At 38.0% G+C, this 21,244-nt stretch overlaps 1 protein-coding gene across 2 annotated transcripts in view; it reads left to right on the top strand.

The window, feature by feature from the left end:
• Window positions 1-19,855, top strand: part of sorcs3b (sortilin related VPS10 domain containing receptor 3b) — a 59,688-nt gene extending 39,833 nt beyond the window's left edge. The window contains exons 12-27 of one of the 2 annotated variants that reach the window (XM_015032861.1): window positions 240-316; window positions 430-521; window positions 1,304-1,411; window positions 2,925-3,042; window positions 3,163-3,296; window positions 3,844-3,957; window positions 4,403-4,574; window positions 8,099-8,285; window positions 8,563-8,696; window positions 9,051-9,174; window positions 9,484-9,596; window positions 9,901-10,038; window positions 11,429-11,528; window positions 12,990-13,095; window positions 13,201-13,361; window positions 18,384-19,855. In XM_015032861.1, the coding sequence (XP_014888347.1) occupies window positions 240-316; window positions 430-521; window positions 1,304-1,411; window positions 2,925-3,042; window positions 3,163-3,296; window positions 3,844-3,957; window positions 4,403-4,574; window positions 8,099-8,285; window positions 8,563-8,696; window positions 9,051-9,174; window positions 9,484-9,596; window positions 9,901-10,038; window positions 11,429-11,528; window positions 12,990-13,095; window positions 13,201-13,361; window positions 18,384-18,448 (1,943 nt within the window). In that variant the 3' untranslated portion in view covers window positions 18,449-19,855. The remainder of the gene's footprint in view (window positions 1-239; window positions 317-429; window positions 522-1,303; window positions 1,412-2,924; window positions 3,043-3,162; window positions 3,297-3,843; window positions 3,958-4,402; window positions 4,575-8,098; window positions 8,286-8,562; window positions 8,697-9,050; window positions 9,175-9,483; window positions 9,597-9,900; window positions 10,039-11,428; window positions 11,529-12,989; window positions 13,096-13,200; window positions 13,362-18,383) is intronic. The other variant, XM_015032863.1, reaches the window with a different exon arrangement.
• The last annotated feature ends 1,389 nt before the right edge of the window (window positions 19,856-21,244 follow it).

Consider the following 21,244-nt stretch of genomic DNA (forward strand, 5'->3'; position numbering starts at 1 on the left):
GGTTTTGTGGTGTAACAGAGTAGAAGGCAGCGTTTACATACGAATGCCACAATTTTCAGATTTCTACATGGATAAATCCAAAAACAATGCATGTTTTTTTTTTTTTTTTCCACTTCTTGACTCATGCACTACTTTGTAGTGTCTGTCCTTCACAGAAACCACACCAACCCCCCAATAAAACATTTTAAAGTTTGTGGCTGCAAAGCATAGTGTACACTTTGTATATTGTCTGTACTCAGGAAACATTGGAAATGAGCTGTCCTCTACCAACCTTGGGATGTTTATAACATCAGACGCAGGGAATAGCTGGAGACAGGTAAGCGGCATTTATAGATTTTGTGCTAAACAGATGACGTTTTTACATCAAATGAAAAAGGAGAGCATGCAATGTCCTTTTTTTTCTTTGTTTTTTTTTTAAATTGAATTCAGATTTTTGACGAAGAGTACAACATTTGGTTTCTTGACAACGGAGGAGCTTTGCTTGCGGTTCTTCGTGCGGCAGTGCGTATTAGACATCTATGGTGGGTATCGCATGCATGTTGGCACAAGCAGCCCAGGAAGTGTAGGTTTGAGGGCGTAGTGGAAAATTACCTGAATATAATTTTGAACTGGGTGGGTGGGTGGGGGGGTGGTACAGCATATGATTACACTTAATGTTTTGAAATGCTGATGGGCCAACTTTATGTGATTATTGTATCGCCACTGTGGCTTCAGAGCTGTCATTTCCAGCAGAAGAGAGTGTGTTACAGCTTTGTACTCTTGGTTGGATATGAAGGTTTGAGTGCTTTTATGTAAATGAGAAGTGGAGCAGGATGGAAATATGAGACTCAGAATGCCCTCATAAGTCCCTCATTGTGGGAGCTTTGTAACACTATCTACTTTGATGTCCCTGCGCACTACAATGCTGTCAAAAGTGATTAAGCTCAAAGAAAGGTGATTTGAAACCCCCCTAAATCTATTTCTGATGTTGGAATCTGAGTCATACCTTTCTTTCTGATGTTTTGTCACCTTCAAACATTTACCTGGGCTGAGGGACATTTGTTCCTTTGTTCAGCTGGCTGTCAAGTTAATTTTTCAAAGTGAAGAGAAGCTATTGGGCTCCATCTTTCAAACATGGCAAAAGCTAAATGACCTAAAATCTTTTATCATATTTCACTTTCACCTGTTTCCCATTGTATAGCTGGCGTACGCACCCTGTTTTATAACGTCTGCATGGGATAAATAACACATTTTCCATCTTTAGAGAGATAAACAGGAGTACAGGGGTTTTAATGCACTGACAGATATTGTCTTTGTTATGCAGGATCAGTCTTGATGAAGGGAAGAAATGGGATCGCCACAGTTTCTCCTGGGTGCCTCTGCATGTGGATGGAGTTTTAATGGAGCCTGAGTCTGACAATCACATTATCACGTAAGCAAAGACTAACAGGTACAGCCCAGGAGGATGTCAGGGTTTAAGATTGAGCTCTTCTGCGGGTTTAAGCAGAGATTTTTCCACAGGTGTTCCACATTAAAATGTTTCCAGCGTCGTTCTGCACCTCACAGTAAAAGCACTTGTCTACCGTTTGTATGGGAGGTTTCCTGCCCTGCCATGTTAAACTTGTGCTCTGTGTTGTTGGGTGGGTATGTATTATGAGTCTGGGGTCTCCGGGGTTTGGAGCTTATTCAGTGATTAAGACTCTCATGGTTCAATGCTGTCGGATTGTCTGAGTTTGCCACTCTCTATGTGAACGACGAAGGTGAAAGTGACGACTACTGCAGACTATTGCACTGCAACAAAATCCACTTTAGTTACACTTTCTATTGCTGTGACAAAATATCACAGCGATAAAACTTTCACAACTCTCTACTCTGCCAACCCTAAAGAAAATCCATACGACCGACTACATCCAAAACTCACCTTACAAATAGATGGAGGCAGTCACTGTGTAATTAAATCTTGTTATAAATGTTTTGTTGTTTACAAACAGCATCATGAGGACAGAGTTTTCGCATCCACCTGAATAATGTGCAGTTGCGCCACTGCCCTCGTAGAACATGTTTGGTGAAAAACTAACCTTGAGCACACCATCCTCACTCTCTTGCAAGGTGGTGGCAGCATCATGCTTTGGGTATGCTTTTCAACTGAAAACTGTTCATCTGTCATCATTGCCAACCTAGAGCAAGAGGGAGGGTGATGGCGCCAAGACCCTCCTCTGGGCTTTGATTGTGTCACGATCCGTGTTTCTGTGTGTGTATTTTTGAGATTTCCTGTGTTCAGTCCTGTTTTCCTGTGAGTCTCTGTCCTGTCCTGCCCGTTGATTGTTTCCCAGGTGTGTCTCATCCCCTTGATTACCCCGTGTGTATTTAAACCCACCTTTTGTCCTTGTCTCTCGTCGGATCCTTGTCGTATGTCGCCTGTTTCTCCGTGCTGTTCCCCGTTGTTCTGTTCCTTGGAAATCATCATTAAACTCATCATTTTCACATACATCCTGGGTCTGCCTGCGTCCGCGTCCTCACCTCTACAAACCACATCTTGACAGATTGGTTGTTTCTAAGCGCATATATTTACCAGTGTATTATTGCAGATGGCTGTAGTTCCACAGGAGATAGAATTTTTTTTTTTTCAAAGATTACCTGTCTTAAATTAAACTGTATAAACATAGATACAATTTTTTAAAAATATGTAAAAGATATTTTTTTAAGCTAGCTTCTGCAACTTTGAGCCCACATTTCATTTTACTAATTCATTTCGATTGATCTGATGTGATTTCATATACTTATCTTAAATGTGTGTGTTTTCATCAACTTTAAGTATGGAAGGGGTCTTTTTTCACTACAGAATTCAGATCTACACATTAAGACACAGATTTCGAAAAGTGTATTTCTACATCCCGGCATGGTTTCAGTTGGAAGTCAGAAATTTCCTGTAATCTTTCTTGCAGCTTTTTCGGACACTTCAACCACTATTCAGAGTGGCAGCTGATCAAGATTGACTACAAGGGTCTTTTTAGCAGGAGATGCATGGATGGCGACTATCAGACATGGTCCCTGCACAACAAGGTAACAGAAATATTCTTGCATAATACGTTGCACATGTTCACGCATGTTCTTTGAAAATTTGTCTGCTGTTGAATTCACGCTCTACAACAACTTTTTTTCCTTATGTAAAAAAAAAAAAAGGAAGAGCAGTGTGTGATGGGTGAGAAGCAGAAGTATATGAAGCGGCGGCCTGGCAACCGTTGCATGTTGTCTCAAGATTATTCCAGGATCTACTCCTCCGAGCCGTGTCCCTGCAACACCTATGATTTCGAATGGTGATGACCGTTTTATTTGTATTTCTCTTATTTTGTCCAGAGAGGACTGCAGAGTGAATTTTTTTTTTATGCGTTTTCCTATCAACTCATCACCAAGCATATTTTATTGTATGTACTTAGGCCGCCTGTTGAAATTTGTAAGAGAAAAGCATCAGCTTGAAAAACTTGCTATTTTCATACCACGACATGGTACATTGCACATTTACTGCAGTGTGACTCTAATTGCGGCTTCAAACATTTAGAGTTTAGAACTTTCATCATGCTTTTATAATTTGCATAATGTCAAATAACTTATTAGAATTCAATTAATAATGAATCGTTAATGAATTTTAAATATTTTTTATCCGTCCATCGGAAATTCTCTTTGATCTTGCTTGTCTGACAATCATGTCTCTAGTTAAGGTCTTAAAATATTCCATGAAGCTCTAACCGCAAAAAAATTTGCCTCAGTACAAAAGCTTGTAGATTATATTGAGTAGCAGTGTTTATCATTTCATGAAGTGATGCGTTTTCTTTTTTTTTTGTTTGTTTGTTTTTATTTTGGCAGTGACTATGGGTGGGAGCGCCAGGCGGACGGGAAGTGCTCTCCTGCTTTTTGGTTTAATCCAAATGGTGTGGCTAGAAGCTGCAGCTCCAGCCAAAGCTTCCTTAACAGCACAGGGTAAGTGGGCCCCAATGTTAAGTCCTTCAACATTATTATTCAATCTCATCTTGTTATACAAGCTGTATGAAATGAAAACAGAAAATCATAGTTTACCACCAGGGATAGGTGAAAAGAAAAACTCAAGAGAGCTAAAAATAAAGTATTGAACCTTGTGTATCATTTTCTTTAAAATAAACAAAGCAATCAACTGCACGCTTTGTAAGCGACAATTTTATGTGTACTTGGAACAATTCAAGCTAAATCTCTGTGTTGTTGAAAGATTGCCATTGTTTTACTACCTAGGTGAAAAATGAAACCAACAGTGTGTGGCTGTGGCATCTCCAGTATGTGTGAAAAGTGCAGCGTGCACATCAGTGTCAAATGATGCATCTCTTCATTTTAGAACATAAGTACTGGCTGTTATTATATGAGGCTTGCTTCTTTTCCACTTTATGCTTGAAAGGTATCGTAAGGTTTTGTCCAATAACTGTAAGGAGGAAGGAAGAAATGTCTACTCGCCAAAGAGAATGGCATGTCGGCCCAAACCACCGCAGGGCCTGCATCTGTCCACCAGCCATGGAGAGCTGAGTGCTGCCATCGGAAGCAATGTTACTTTCATGATCCACCTTGATAATGTGAGTCATAATTTTACATAATTTGTGTTTAAATAAACGTGTAGTGTCAGTCGTTGTGTAGTGGATCAGGGATACTATAAACCTTGTCTTAAGTGTAACAGAATGCCATGTATTTATGTTGAGAGGAACACAATGGCTATGCAGGAAGTTTATCCCTGGTACCAAATGAATTGACTGAAAGGAAAAGTTATGGTATGTGAATAACTTCCACTCCTTGAATGAGAGATTTGTATTTCAGAGTGTTCTTTAAGTCTTACTTCAATAGAAAAGGAATGAAGACAAAATGAGATAAAGGTGCAAAAACAAAACAAAGAAACAAACAAAAACATTACAACTCATTACAAGGCATCTTCACCCTGGGCTTCAAAGTTGCTACAGCAGCAAACCCTTAATGTTTCACTTTTGGTCTCAAGCATGTAGCATCCTGATGTGAGTCAGGGATTTGGATAGCATAGTGTAAGGCTATCATTTCATAATTTCATCTCTGTGACATTTTAGGTGCAGGTGTGTAATCTGTGGTGCTCATGTGGCAGATTTGTTCTACTGAAGAAGCTGTGACTCCTGACTCAGCTGTCTTTCTATTCAAAATTATCTCCACACATACACCAAAACCATGTTGTTGTTTTTTCTTTTTAATTGAATGTGTTCATAAAAATGTCTTTTGTCACCACCAATAGAATGTGAAAATGCAGCAGATTTCTCTATTTTGCAAACATTTCCATATTAGTGTTTCAGTTTACTAATGTCCAAGTGTTGCATGTACTAGAGGCCTGTGTAACTTCCAAATCTCGCAATGAGATTTTCCTTTTTAATCATAGCCGTATATATTTACAATAAAACATCTCACCATCCATGGCAATAGGCAGTAGCTCTAGATTCTTGATATTTGTACACCTATATTGTAAGGTCACATGTGCTGCTCTTCACATCACACCTTCTGCACTTCAGATCATACCTGAAATACCATACACATGCCACGATCCACACTAATTTATTTTCCTTTTATCCAAGTTATACAAAATATTTGTGCAAGTTATTGCCCATTAACCTACTGACTTGAGCAGCAGTCCTTGCACTCACACTGCACTGTTTTAGTCTAAACATTTGAGACAATGTGTGATTTCAGTGTTTTGCTCAAGGACAATTTGACATGTGGAGGTTGTTGACCACAGCTACTTAGAAATTAGTCTCTCTCTCTCTCTCTCTACTATATATATATATATATATATATATATATATATATATATATATATATATATATATATATATATATATATATATAAACTGTATTAAATGATCAAATGTGTTATTATTAAATTACATTACCATTGTTTATATCAGAATCGTCTTAACAGATTCACACACACACACACACACACACACACATACATAACGCAATTATAATGGCTGAAGAAAAGTCAGGGCATCACCAACCGCGTCATTGCCCTGGATTATCCTTAGATCTCAGCTTTTAGCAGATTTAATTGGAACTACCTCTTCTTTCAAGGGAAGCCTGAAAACAGTTGACACGGAGTTAGTGTTTTTTTTTTTTTTTTTTTTTTTTTTTTTTGTGGGCTCCCCAAATGAACTTTCTGAGGCTGATTTACCAATGTTGTGGAAAAAAAGATTGTATTTTAAACTTTTCTAGGGTTAGAGTAAACAATACCTAAGTTAATATTCAAAATTGCTTTAAAAAAATAAAATTAAGCAATTTATAAATGGCAAATAATTTCATCTGAATTACGATGGTGGTAGGAATTTGTCCTGCTAATTCTCTCTTGAAGCATTAGCATTTCTGTCAGTAAAATCTGCAGATGTATTCAAAGTAAATCCAGTGCTTTTTGAAAAAAGTGATCAAAGCTCAAAATCTGTATACTTAAGGTTTTTGTTTACATGATAGGTATTTTAGCCCAGAATGATTAAACTCTGTTCTCTGTTCTTGCTTTTACTCTAAAACAGGATGTTTCATCACAAGCTACTGTCTTCAAATTGATGTGACCTCTCCATCTCTTGCATCCTTTCAGTCTAAGTCTGAGAGGCTGCTCAGTTACTGGTTTGTTTTACATTGGTCTCTTCTTAAAAAAACAAACATTTCAAAAAGATTTTCCTCTTTGGCTTAAGACAAGATGACTTTTTCAAGTATTTTGATGGATTCAAATTGATAAATAGTTCAGAAATGGAAATGACCAGGTGAGACCATTGTGGCTTCAATCCAGTCTTTGAGGTTAATTCAGAAATTAAGGCTTGCTTTTATCAGTCCAGAAGTCATTGTGCCATTATCTTTTGGCCAGTCATTGAGTTTTTCAGCAAATTATAACTTCTTCAGCTCAAAAATAGATTGATATGTTTGCAAGAAGTCCCCTCTTTAGACCAAATGGACTAACAAAGGGTATTCCTACTGGGATTCTGACAAAAAGCTTCTCATTGACATTTTCTTATTATTACAGTTCTCACAACTAACATTAGATTTATTTCCCTCTTGAGCAAATATTGACTTGTTCTTTATTATTTGCTTTTCTGTTATCCGTTCCAAATGGTTGTTTTCTGGATTCTTAGACATTTTTCTAATGTTGGTTTCTATTTTTTAAATAATTTGTCTTTGTGTTCCCCTCTTCAATAAACCTTTTTGTTTATACTCTGTTCTTCTGAACAGTCTGGAAGAACCTGTTTAACTCAGAGTTTCAGAAAGGAACACATGAAACATCCATTGACTTTGTCCCTAAATAAATGTCAGCTATTTAGCATTTGTTTTTATTAACAACACTAATAATAATGATAATACATTTTATTCAAACTACTTTTCAAAACACTAAGTCACTATATAAACAAGATAAAAACAAGATGAAAGACTACACAGATTAATATCCACAATGCTATTATTTTGAGGACACCTGTTTTAATTGATGATACAGTTACACAGAACCAGATGCATGCAAGCCATTGGCGTTGGTTTCCTATTACCATAATACACCTGATGGTAAATTATTTGATTTGTGGGTAAAGAATTTCTATCAAAACATAATTAATCTAGCTAGAGATGCTGAACACAACTATGCATCAATTGTTGGCTCCATAAAAGAAACTTTAGATCCGTCCAATTGACCTAATGTGTTATTGGCAAGAAGAGTTTGATTGAATCATATCTGAAATATTATAGATCACCAAATATTGCATTCAAGCATTCCTCTGTTTTTGCTGTTTTTCCCTAAATTAAATTGTGTCAGTGACTCCAAAGCAATATATTGTAGGATTTTATAAAATGGCTGCAGATCACAAACTTTTCTGTACTTTTTTGGACACTGGGTGACCTTTCCGACTTTTGCTTTCCGTCTTGTTTTCTCAGTTGGATTTGTGTCACCTTTTATCCACAGACGCCTACGTGATTTCAGTGGCACCGCTTAATGGACATCCAGGCCTCAGCACTTAAGCAACGGGCCGGGCTATCTCCAGTTGTACTTGGCCTAACAGAAGTGTCCTGACCTAAGCTGCGATGACAGATGCCATGTCGTCCTGTGTATCCGCAGGGAGAGTCTCCGAGCACCAGCATCCAGCTAGACTTCGGGGACGGAATCAAGATCACGTACTCTAACCTGAGCCGGACCGATGACGGCATCAAGCACATCTACAGAAAGACTGGGATTTACCGCGTGATAGCTACTGCAGAAAACCACCTGGGATCTGACAGCAGCGCGCTCTTTTTGCACATCACCAGTACGTGGATAAGTAACGTCATTACTCATTCCTGCAGCGGTGCATGCAGCGTGAACCCTCCTCGCTTTTCTGGATAGTCACATTTTGACACTGGCAAATATCATGTCAGTCATACTCCCAATACTTTTTATGCATATCAGGCTTGGGGAACATGCAAAAGCACACACTTTGTGCTGCAGTGTACATCACGTGTGATGAATTCAGTACCTCAGTGTTTACTTCTTAAATTAATCTAATGCATGTTTGGATATGTGCATGTGTTTTGCTGCTGCCTCAGGTCCAGTGGATCGTGTGTATCTCTCCGCTCCTATTGTGGCCATCAGGGAGAAAGCAGCTAATCTCACGGCAGTAGTTTGGCCGAGCCACACAAGAACTCTGACCTTCTTTTGGTGGTTTGAAAACAGCTCCGAGGTGAGGGAGCATCAACCTCCTCCTACTACTGTTTCTAGCATTCGTCTTTGTCCAGCTTACTGTCATTGTTTCCACTCTCCCACTCCTCTTCTGCCATCCTTGCACCGCCGTATTAATTTAAAACTGCAAACCTACGGAGCTTTTCCACAAATAATGTAAATCATGGCTTGTGGCCCCCCTATTTCTTGGAAGTTCAAGATCAAATGGATCGGACTTATTTATCCGGTTGATTATATTCACTGAAACAGCTATTCATTATACGGCGAGTCAAGGGCTGCATACATGTAGTATTTATTCAGCATTTTCTTGAGAAATTCTGTGTGTTTTTTTTTTTTTTTTCCTTTTGAAATTCAGCCCATTATAACTCTGGAAGGAAGCATCTCGCACATGTTTCTCAGAGAGGGAGAAAACAAGGTCACGGTCCAGGTTGCTTGTGGAAGCAGCGTATTGGAAGACTCAAAAGTTATAACTGTTAAAGGTGAGTGGAAAAGACAGACTTCAAAGCACTTTATAGGTACATGAATATGCAATATGTTACTGTCGGTGGGGAGGGGAAGCGATGCCTCACGGTCAGCACCGCGAGCGGTGCCTGGTGCATGTCAGTGTAGACCCATCTAATGAATAAAATGTCACGCTATGCGAACATAAAATCTGGAGGAGCAATTAACTTCAAGGCGTATGTTCCCAAATGAAAATAGACAAATCTGCACATCATATTAATCAAAAACTAAACTAGAAGCAGCGCTCATGTTCTAATACATACTACTTCACCCCTTTTTTTTTCCAGAGTCCTTCAGGTCACTGCTGTTGTCGTTTTCACCAGCTCTTGACGAACACAATCCTGACATTCCCGAGTGGAGGGAGGACATAGGCCGTGTGGTGCGGACAGCTCTGTCACAGGTACATCAAGTCCCAACAGATCCTTCCTGAAACCAACATTGGAACCCCATTACTTTCAGGGTCATTACTATTTTAAACCCCTGTGCAATAATAACCACACAGCCATGAAGTTCTGTCTTCCACCATCTTTTTTTTTTTTTTTTGAGGTGATCTGTGATGACAGGTCACTAGTGTGAATAACTAGTGTGAATTAGAGGCGATGTCAGCCATTCTTGCTGTGGAGAAGCACGGGATATTGCTATATTTTGGTCTCGAACTTAAATTAAGCTCCTTAATGGAGTTAAACCTGTCTTTCGTGTCCCAGCAGGTGTCCGGGGTTTCCGAGAGTCAGCTGATGGTGTCTCTGTACCCTGGACTTCCAACCACAGCTGAGCTCTTTATTCTGTCCGATGAGCAAATGTCAAGTGAGCACAAGAAAAGAAGCGAGGAGGCTTTGGATACAGTAAGAGACGCGACTTGTGGGAATGTTTTTCATTTTAACTTTTCTGGTAATAAAAAAAAAATGCAAACCATCAACATTAATTGCAAACATAGCAGCTCCAGTATAATTTGTTCCTATATATCGGCATGTTGTCTTAAACTTTAGGGCAGCAGCTTTACTTCAAGCTCCCCCTTTATGATTGAGTTCCTGACCAGATCTCTTAGGGTGAGCCTAGTCACCCTAGAGAGGAAGCTCATTTTAGCTGCTTGTGTCTGTGATTTCATTTTGTTGGTCACAGTCTAGAAAAAAGTGTGCATATTATTCACTTAAACATGGGAATAAAGGTCTTATTTTGAGCTGAAAAGATTCCAGTATGGCGCAGTAGGAACAGCATGGCAACAAAATGATCTGAGCAAAAGAAACTCCTGGTGTTTAAAAATTGGGACAAGTAATTGTTGGTTGAGGACAGGTGTTCTGATTCAGATGGGAGACAGAAGTGGACTGCTGAAAAAAAAAGAAGAAAACTGAGGACACTTACTGGTTGAGAAAATGGCACAGGATGATCAAAGTTCTTATAAAAAAACAGACAAGAAAACAAAAAAGTTCTTGAAGCAGGAAATTTGATACAAAATAGGTAGAGCAGGAGAAAAGGAGAAAATAGACTAAAGGGAAAATCCTGAAACTAACACAAACAGTGCTGTAAACAAACATCTAAATCTAAATGGGCAATAAATAATGAACCACGAAATACAAACACAAAGATGAACAAAGGCAAAATCAAATTAAATAAACGACAAGGAAATGATCAAAATGAAAACCTAAGTTCTAACACCATAAAATCATAACAGACTCTTAATTAGCTTTGTAAATCAGTCTGGCAAGTTCTCTTTTTCTCATGGTGACACTTTTGGAGCAGTCTGTGCTCAAAAAAAAGTTTTTTTTTTTTGTTTGTTCTTTTTTTCACCCATTTGAAAAAGAAACTCCTCCCTGGACATTTCTGTTCTGCATTGTGCCTGGAAACTGAAAGGAGGATAGCCATTAACATGTCCCATTTTCATGCATTGCCAGACTCTCCTTTATGCCACATTTAGCCAGTCAGCGGAGATGTTTGGTAGTTGTCTGGTGGTTTGAACCGTCCTTGTCATTTTTGGTAAGGATAGATCTGTGCACTGGAAATGTTTTGTCTGATGTAGCATGTTAGCTTACTTTGGGCTGCACAAGAGAACCATCCAAAAATTAAGAAAATCCAGTCTGTTAAAGAATATCATCTCCAGGTTGTTATTTAAGCATTGAATTTCTATGTTTTTTTTGTTCTTTTAGTGTAATTATTGTTATTTTAAGAGTCAAATGATTGCAATGACAAATCTGGATTGTGTCTGACAACATCCTTCGTGTTATCTTTCCAAAACAGATATCAGATATTTTTATCACTACCCTGAACCAAGGCCTGGTCCATTTTGAGCTAAAAGCAAATGTTCACATTGTCGTGTCCATGACTCAGCAAACCTTGGGTAAGTCCTGAAGCAACATTAGGTCACTGTTTCTATAAACCACTATAGTTTTTTATTTTTATTTTTTTTCCAACCAGAAAAAAAAAAAAAAAAAATATATATATATATATATATATATATATATATATATATATATATATATATATATATATATATATATATATATACCAGTATATGTTCTTCAAACAGGCCTGAAATTTATGGTTTTCAAACTTTTCAACATAATTTAGCCATTTTCAAAGACTCTTTAAACTGTTTGACCCAAGATTTTTTCTAGAGTTAAAGCCTCTAGATAATGTACAGTTTATCACAGGACTTAAACATTGTTCAGAGTGTCCAATTTTTTTAAAACCTGAAGCTGTGGTACAGTAGCTGTTTGAAATCAGTCAATCGATGAGGTGATTGACAAGGAGGGCATTAGGTATGCGCCAAGGAAATCTGCAGGGTCATCGGGTCATTAACATATTGCACAAATGTGTCGATCAACCCAGCGTGGCTTTACCCTTTTCATCCACCAATGGATCTGTCTTCATTTGTGTCTGCACACAAAGGTCTGGGTTGCCTTTAAAATGATCCTGAAAGGTCAAACACTTCATCGTCTTCTATCAGTGGGAGAGAAAGATGGGTGGTGAGGAGAAATGCTTTGAATATTGCACCTCAGCATGCATAAGCTGCTGCACCATGACGGTCCCCAGGGAGAGACCGTGGTTGTCCTGAAGGTTTCTTTGAACACCCTCAGAGGATAACATGCAATGTCCAATTCTTTAAACTGCAGCTCTGGTGGTCACATGGGATTGGGTAATAAAAGTAATCCCTCTGGAAGACAAACAACCATAATAGAAAGGGAAAATGTTTAAACATTATATATTACTTGTACTCTTTGACTCTGGCTTTTGGCTCATAATATTCATGTTCATGATCAAAATTGCACAAATTTGTAACAAAAAAATTTGGCTAAGAACAGTGGCTTGGTACGCTGTCAAAGAATTTTAAAAGTGCTCTGTGGCAAGTCCAGGTTCAGTCTGCTTGTAATTATTTACCATGGTAAATCACCTTTTAGGACAAAAATTGAAAGATGTCATTTTTAACTTTGCTCAGAAAACATTTTGTACTAACAATGGTCATAAAAAGTCAATAAAAATAAAAATAAATAAAAAAAAACCCTGTAAAAAGAAATTTTATATTCGTACATTTGGGATAATTGAGTTCAGCTGCAGGGTCAAGTTGCATACTTTTTGTCATACTTTTATCAGAGCCTACAGATGCAGATGAACCTTCAGCCTCTGAATACGGCATTCACTTCATGCCTTTAGCAAAGCTGTGGATCTGTGGCTACAAAGACTTTTTTTTCCATCAAAAATGTCTTTTAAAATTAATTATATGCAGCATAGGTTTTATGGTTCCTGACTGTGTCGATATTTACAATTTCATGTGACGAATTCCAACGTGCTTGTGTTTCAGCACCACTGGTGGATTCAAACTCAATTCACAGTGGGCCCGCAATGCTAATGCTGATCAGCGTCGTCTTTATCGGTATAGCTGCATTTTTTATCTACAAATTCAAAAGGTTTGTCCGCCTGCATACAAAACTACAAATCTATTCTAGACCCTAATCCTTTAAATGAATTAAAAAAAAAAAAAAAAATCTTTGCTGGTGTATTTTCTCTTTCAGGAAAATCCCTTGGATCCATGTAGAGACTGAAGACCGCCATGAGAAGGATCCAGAGGTGATAAGCACAGTAGGTCAAAACGATGCCATGTCCAAGGTCAAGCTAAACGAGTTTCCGTCTCAGAAAGAACTCATGGAGAAAGAGCTGGAAGGCAGAAGCAGAGGTAATCGGTTTCAAATCTTCATTATTTGCAGTTTTGTGCAGCACACTGTACTTAAGCACTAGTGGAAGAAATTTCGAGATCAGCTTTTGCTTCAGTTTAAAGTATATTCAAATGATGAATGTCATAAAATAAACGCATAATATAATATAATATAATACATATAGTTTGGGAAGTAGTGTCAATCCAATTCAGCTGTACTTATAAAGCATTGGCAGAAGGACTGAAGTTCTGTATGGAATATATTTTAAAAAATTACAAAATGCCAATATTTTGGGGATGTAGTAAATCATCTTATAAGAGCTATAGCTGCTAATGAGTCATTTCCAAAGTAGTATTCTGAAAAGACACACTACAGTGCAAACAACAAACCTCATTTTGATCTGTCCTAAATGAGTTTCAAAGGCTAGAATCTAGGGTGTAACGCTTGTTACGCCGTCGTTTCTGTTGAGGCAAAATTAAATGCAGACTAATAATATCTGTGAAGTACTGTGATCCATTAATCCATTAAAACAGGATTTAAGGGATGACTGTCACTGTAAGAGACTGATACCGATTAGCATTTTATTGCCCCCAAAATACACCGCTTTGCATTTGAATGCATGTTAACAGCATTTGGTGAAGCCTGAAGCAGCTCCATTGTATCAGTCTCACTTAAATGGCTCCTGTTAGAGTGATTCCAGCGCGCCCCGTATTGAAGTGCAGCACACGTCCGAGGAGCTGGAACATCTTTATCACCGCGGTGTGTCATATTTTTGCAAATTGCCCCCCAAGAGCACAGCCACAGCATCTGCAAAGAAACCCAGATATCACTGTGACAAGTTAACTTTTTGATTGCTTCGCGTGACATCTTCTGTGAAGCCTTCGAGATGGAAACTACTCAGTCCCTGCACACTGAGTGCGGACTGCTTGACAAAAGTAGCATTGCAGTGCTTCTGACACAGACATGTGGGCTGCAGGGCCCTTTGTTTTGTGATCACTCAGCACTTTTGGCTGTTCTTCATTTCTCAGCTGTTTCCACCTTTTCAAGTCCTTGCTGATCTAAGACAAATTAACTCATTTTAGGGTCACTAACTGAAGTGTTTATTTGCCAAAGAGCAGTGGAGCGTTGGAGCCTCAAGTTTTGGAATTGGCAGATCAAATTCATTTGGGCTCCTCTGTTTAGAGGTGTCATTTGTTTTCATCAGTTTGGATTTGGTTGTCTTCATTCTGAATTTGTTTCCACAAATCATACTGTATTATATAAATATATAGTAAAATATATTTTTGTCATGCAGTAGTTGATGTAAAGCATTTTGTAATCTTGTGCATAAATTACGAAGTTTGACATTTTGAAGTCTCCGGAGGGGGGAAAAAAAAAAAAGTGGTTTCATATTTAAGTCAAATCAAGTTAGATTTATTTGAATATCACATTTTTGTAAGAAAACAATTTGGGATTCAGTGTGTTTATAGCATTTTTTAGGCCTGGTATTAACATGCGTCCTGATAAAAGTAGAGCTTACTCATTCACACATGACATTCAAATTTCTCCAGATACTTTACATGGAGATATTCCAGTGGCCATCTCACAGAGAGCACTGGCAGCAAAATATTCTACTTTTAAATACTTTAGACGTTAACTGTAGAGATATTTGCCAAAATCACATTTTTGTTTGTCATCTCAGTTTCAAAACTCTTAATCAGCTTAAATATGTAAAAGACAGGATGTCAGAGAGATATTGGAGTAGTTACAACCAAATTAAAATAAATAAAGAATAGAAAAATATAATAAATTCACCACTACCCTTAAAATCTCCACCAGAGTGAAATCATCTGATGGTTTGTTGGCAGCTGGAAGCTGCATGATACATCTTAATCACACTCATATCTATAATAAATGGAGTAAGCAACCTCAGATAGGAATTTCATCATTTTAAATGACCAACCGCAGTGTGGTTTTTAAGAACACAGCTTATATAATTTATGTTATATATTTTCAAGTGGAAAGATGACCAAATACTCTGTTGCTTCCGGGTAATAACGTCACATCAGTGGGTGGTTCTTTAAGGATTGTCTTCAAATTGCTAAACTATTTCAGAATTTCAGCGTCACATAGTGTCCTCTAAAAGTGGTCTAAGGGAAAACCCTCAATTTTAATGTTCAAGTGCAACTCGAATAGGACCAGATTGTTCAGAGCAAACACTGGTGTGAAGAGAGATTACTTTTCAAGCTATAATTGGAATGTCTTGATGGTTGTCATTGTCAGTGCAGTTTGAACAAAAAGCAGCACATTTTTTAGTTTTTTTTGTTTGTTTGTTTGTTTGTTTTTCTAATGTGAATAGGAATTATTTGATTTGTGCTGAGGCAAAACGACCAAAACGACACCTCATAAACCTTGGCATTAAACTTGGTCCTTAAAAAAAGAAGCCCAATACATTTTCTCTACCTTGTGGTGGATTTTGATTTATGTGAAAAGGCTTTGTGCCAAGGGCGGCATGGTCTGCAGGGTAGCCAGGACCAAAAAAGTTAAACGATGAGGCAAAAAGAAAAAGAAAAAAAAAATTTCAGATGCACCTCAATAAGTTTTTGTTTTACCTATTTGCATATCAAGTTGCGCAACAATATCGATGCACATCATAGCTAGGTAATGATGGACAAGTTAGTATGTATTAAATTAAGTTGGATATTTTAATAGTTTGCAAGGAGTTTGGAATGTATTAATCATTTCTTGTTTGGTGTGCCAGTGGAAAGAGAGGTAAAAAAATGTCAATGTCCTCTCACACCCAATGGAGAGGAGGCAAAACCAAACCCATGGAAGAACTAAACTCGTTTAGGAGGAATCTACAGTTATTTAGGCCAACATACATACGAAACCTGGATTTACTTGTTTTATTTTAAAAGTGTTAAATGTCTTCTCTGAGTATAAGGAAGGAAGTAAACAATTTTCAAATTAGAATTAGTTCCTGTTCAAATTTACTGTTTTTATAAGTTTTCTAAAATATATTCTTCAAAACTTGACTTTAGTTCATATATTTGAGTTCTTCTTCTTCTTGTTAAAAAGTTAAAAACACATAGGTATAAAAAAAAAAAAGAAAAAAAAAAGTTAAACAATGTAGTAGCTAAAGAACATTTCCAACCCAGAAGCTGTTAGAGACTGAAACCAAAGCCAAAGCAGAGTAAACATTAGGCTTACATTCATCATGCTTGTGGGAACATAACTCTAAATGAATTATGGCATTGCTCTGTAACTGCGAGCTGCAACAAAAATGAGTTACTGCCGCTTCAGCAGCAATTAACTTGTGTAATCAACAACAGCCTAATACATTTATAATTACATAAATTGGTCAGAAATGATTTGAAATGACTAAGATGAAGCATAAAAAAGCATCAGAGAAATTACTGCACCGACTCTATAAATGACATCATGAGTAAAATTTACATGTCTCATTAGGTTTGAACTCCCTTACGTGGCCAGTATAACATTGACTATGTGTGGCCATAAACAAATGATGTACAGCTTTTGTTCTGCTGCTTATAAGAGTAATAGCAAAGGTGAAGGATTTTGTGGTCTTCTCTCTCATGGACACAAAGCTATTCATAATTTGTTAGACTACATGTAGTTATTAGTGTTATAAGGCATTTATTTTTTACATTTAAATTGTATTTTTTTATTTATGCTTTTAGAGAGGCCATTTGTGCGATGGCCCCCATAATTTATTCTTCTAAAAGACATTTGAAAACCAACAAAATGCTCATATTCTCTAAATTAAAAGGCACACATTGCTTCACAATGCAATGTGTGATCATATATATGGTGCATATATATGATATATGCAGCATTTTTATAACAATTGAAGGTAACTTACTTACTTGATTGTGCTATAAAAGGCACTATGCGCCTGGAAAATGCATAATGCTCCCCCTTTAATTGACTTGTAACAGAAAATGTGTTTGTTGATGCAATGTTAGGCAGAGTTTTTTATGTAGCGCATGTAAACATCTGGTTTAATCTCTGAGCCATGTAAAAACACATATTTGCTTACCTGACAAACTCCACACATCCATCTGAATGGCCCAGCTTTTGATCTCTCTCTCTCTCTCTCTCTTTCTCTCTCTCTCTCTCTCTCTCTCTCTCTCTCTCTCTCTCAAAAGAGACTTCTGTTGTGGCAGCGTACTGTGGGGCATGCTTCATCTCTCAGTCTTTGCTGCTCTTCCCCTGTAAGCCAGGACTCTGCATAAGACTTGTTTCATACTCTTAGGGCAGAAAGTGTTTTCAACAGATAACACTGTTTGTTGGTGGCTGAGGAGGGGGACGCCACTTTTCTATTTAGCAAATCTCACCCACTGTCGTTGCACCACTGGGTCCTTCAAGAAAGTATGGATGCCCAACCCCTCTGCCTCTTTTAACGTCTACATATTAATTGGGCATGCTTCCAATAAAAGGGGCTTCTTTTGTGTTCTAAGTCAGACACCGGCCATAATCCTTTAGTGAGTCATCCATCTGTCCTTCCACCCATCTGTCCATCCATCATCTTCCCCTTATCTGAGGTCAGGAAGTCCCGAAGCATTCAAAGGCCAGCCAGATAACCTAGTTCCTCCAGTGTGTTCTGAATATTCTTGTGGGTCTCCTCCTGGTAGGACGTGCCCAAAACGCCTCACCAGGGAGACGTCTAGGGGGCATCCTAACCAGATGCCACCTCACCTGGCTCCTCTCAGTGTGGACGAGCAGCAGCTCTACTCTGAGACCCTTCCTGATGACTGAATTGTTCGCCTCCTCTATAAGGGAGACCCAAGACATTCTATGGAGAAAACTCATTTTAAAACAAACGACAACAGTGCTGCAAATATGTTTTTCTTACTTAAGTTGTAATTAGGCATGAATTGTCAGAAACATGTTTACCTTATGTTAAAATGAAATCATTATTAACCATTAAATGGTATCAGAGGGTCATGTAGATAAAGCCAGAGGACAATCTGTAAAACAATTGTGATGTCAAAGCTATCTATTGGTTCTGAACTTTCCACGTGTGTCTTTTATGTTCACAGGAGGATTTGGGAGAAATATGGAGAGAATTGTGACAAGGGAATTTCCAAATTGTACTAATGTCTAATACATGAGTAAGTACTGTGTGTTGTGTTTTGATTATGCTTAGTTTGCTTTGTTAATATATATATATATATATACATATTTTCTTTTTCATTTATGTCATGCTGATAGCTGCAATTGTTCAAAGTCATTTTTTACTTCTGTGGATATGGTATGTAGTTTGCAGTATCTCAATTGTATCGATTATTTGCTCTGAAGGTGTCCATCTACTGACATCAGTCCAGATGGTCCTAAAACTGCCATAGTGGTTACAATAAGCGTTTTATAAATGGCCTGAAAATATAGTCCAGGTTTTAAAATATTGCTCTGAGTTTGTTATATCTAAATGATTATATCGACAATTGCTCAAACAAGACATGAACATATTAAAAATATGTTTTAGAAAACATTGGGATCCATTCACTGGCCACTTTATTAAGTAGCAAGTTGTCTCTACCACATCTAGATGTAATTGGCTGAGCCACTGTTTCCGCTAACAACCCGTCCAACAGATCCACCTAATAAAGTGGTCAGAGAATCCTATGTGGATTTCTACATGGAAAAAATAAAAAAAAATGTGTATAAAGTTCTGGAAGTTACCTGGCTTCATTTGGACCTACCTAAAGGAATATTAAGACACTGGACTCAAAATGAAATAATCTTTTTCTTTTTAATATAGCTTACAAGAGTTGGTAACACCATTTCCTTTTTTGGTTAGTATGTTCCCTTACTGCACACAACTGAACCAGGATGTAAAGTGTTAACTGTATCTTGCCTCAAAACGACCATTACTACACCAGGTGAAACTTTGGAGCATAAATGTGTTTCTACCTTTCTAGAAACAGAGGTTTTTCTGTTGTAAATATCATCAAGATGTGTACAAATGTCCAAATCTGATTATTGTGAATGCTCAAAGGACAGAAACAAGTTGTGGTTTTGCTCTGTGAGATAATAACGGTGCTTTGAAAGACTGTTTCTCAGATGTTGGAAGTCTGGCCTTATTAAATTTGGGATTGTTGATACCTTGTACATAGTGGGGCGGGAGGGGAGGTGGGGTGATACAGTAGCGTAAAGTCACTAAACAGTCTTGTGTTCCCATCTGCTTCAGCTCTACAAGCTCTATGATCACTTTGTTTACTTTATTATCTACAACAGCATGCCCCAATTAGCTGCGAACAAAGACTATGTTGGGGTGTGTTTGCGTGTACTGTATATATGTTTATGGTGATTTTAAATCTTCCTTGACACATTAAACAAATTATTAAACATGTTGTCTAAAGGTCCAGTTGTGCAGTTGCTCAAAGGTTATGCATGACATATCTAGTATTGTATCTTTTTGTCAATTAAAAGGACATTGTCATGTTTTAAGTTACATTTCTTACTGTGAATTAACATTACAAAACTGTTGAAAATAAATGTATTTTTCTATGTTTTTTTTATTATTAATATTTTTCTATTTCGCATGTTCCTGCAGTATGTGTTCGGTAGGCGAATGTGTGCAAATACATTGCTCAGGCTACGTCTGTGTTGTCGTGACATAATCCTGACAAAAATAGTTCAAGAAGCTGTGTTCTTGCAAACCTTGCCTTAGTCTTATCTGGATCACTGGTGCCTTGTAACAGGCAGTGTATCAGCCTCAACATACTGCTCTTAATGATCTCACAGAGGCTCTGAAGTCAGCCTTAATGGGGAGAGGTGTGATAACAGCCACATGAAGATTCCCATCTGACATTTAGACTGGGCTCCATTTTACCTCTTTCGCTCAGTTAGTCTGGTACAGATGGTTTCTGTTTTAATGGGAACAATTACAAGGCTGCGGACGACGATGAGAAACGGATGACTTGGTAAAGAAGAGCTACGAGCATTGCTACTGCGTCCCCTCTTTCTTCTGGTACAGGGGAGATCTGCTGCACATTAAAATGTCGCGCGAGCTGCCAGAACGGAGGACGGAAACTTCACACAGGCCCATCTTCTGCTTTGCATTTTGCTTGCCACTTCAACAACCGCGTCTCTCACACACATACACCAATCTCCATCACTCAAACAGCCATCAACGCCCCAAGAGTCTTATTCTCGCCTGTGCTCTCAGTCTGAATTAACACCAAGGCTTCTCTCTAACCGCCCTGGGATGTTCTGCGGTGCACAATCAAATTGAACGGTGACAATCACTAATGGATGATTCGCTGCAGCCAGACACTGTAATGTAGCACTCAATGAAAGGAAACATGCTCATCAATTTCACACTGTGGCTAACACAATATTGCTGTGGGTTATTGTTGTGGGACATTTTTCATTCAAGGTGCCATCCGGAGTAGGAAAATCTTCTTTGTTGACCGGGAACGCGTTGATCTCCGGGAGAGGGGATAATTAATTTGTAGCACAGTGGGAGAGCGAAGAAACCAGCCAATTAGAATCACTCCAGGATACTCTGCACTGTTCATTGTCCTCTCACTCTGCCCCTCTGTAACAAGAAAATGGCTGCAGCGAAACTTTAGGCATGCTAAGCACTTATTGAAAGAAAAGGCACTAAACGTCCAATCCAACAGAGGGAAAGTGTGGAGTCAAAGCCGCGTGTTTCATACAAAGAGGCAACAGAGATCCTGGCAAAAAGGTTCACACCTGTTGAACTTTTCCTCATTTTACAGCCACAAACATCGACGCATTTCATGAGGATTTTATATGTTAGACCAACACAAACTGAGTGTAGAATTTAGAAGCAGAGGGAAGACGATGAGCATAGTTTTCTGTTTTTTTTTTTTTTTTTTTTTTTTTTTTAACAAAAAAAATGTGAAAAATGGAACACATCTTTATATATGTTTTT

Source organism: Poecilia latipinna, unplaced genomic scaffold (assembly GCF_001443285.1).
Source record: "Poecilia latipinna isolate Pla-1442-1.1 unplaced genomic scaffold, P_latipinna-1.0 Scaffold252, whole genome shotgun sequence".
In the NCBI taxonomy this organism is placed as follows: domain Eukaryota; kingdom Metazoa; phylum Chordata; class Actinopteri; order Cyprinodontiformes; family Poeciliidae; genus Poecilia; species Poecilia latipinna.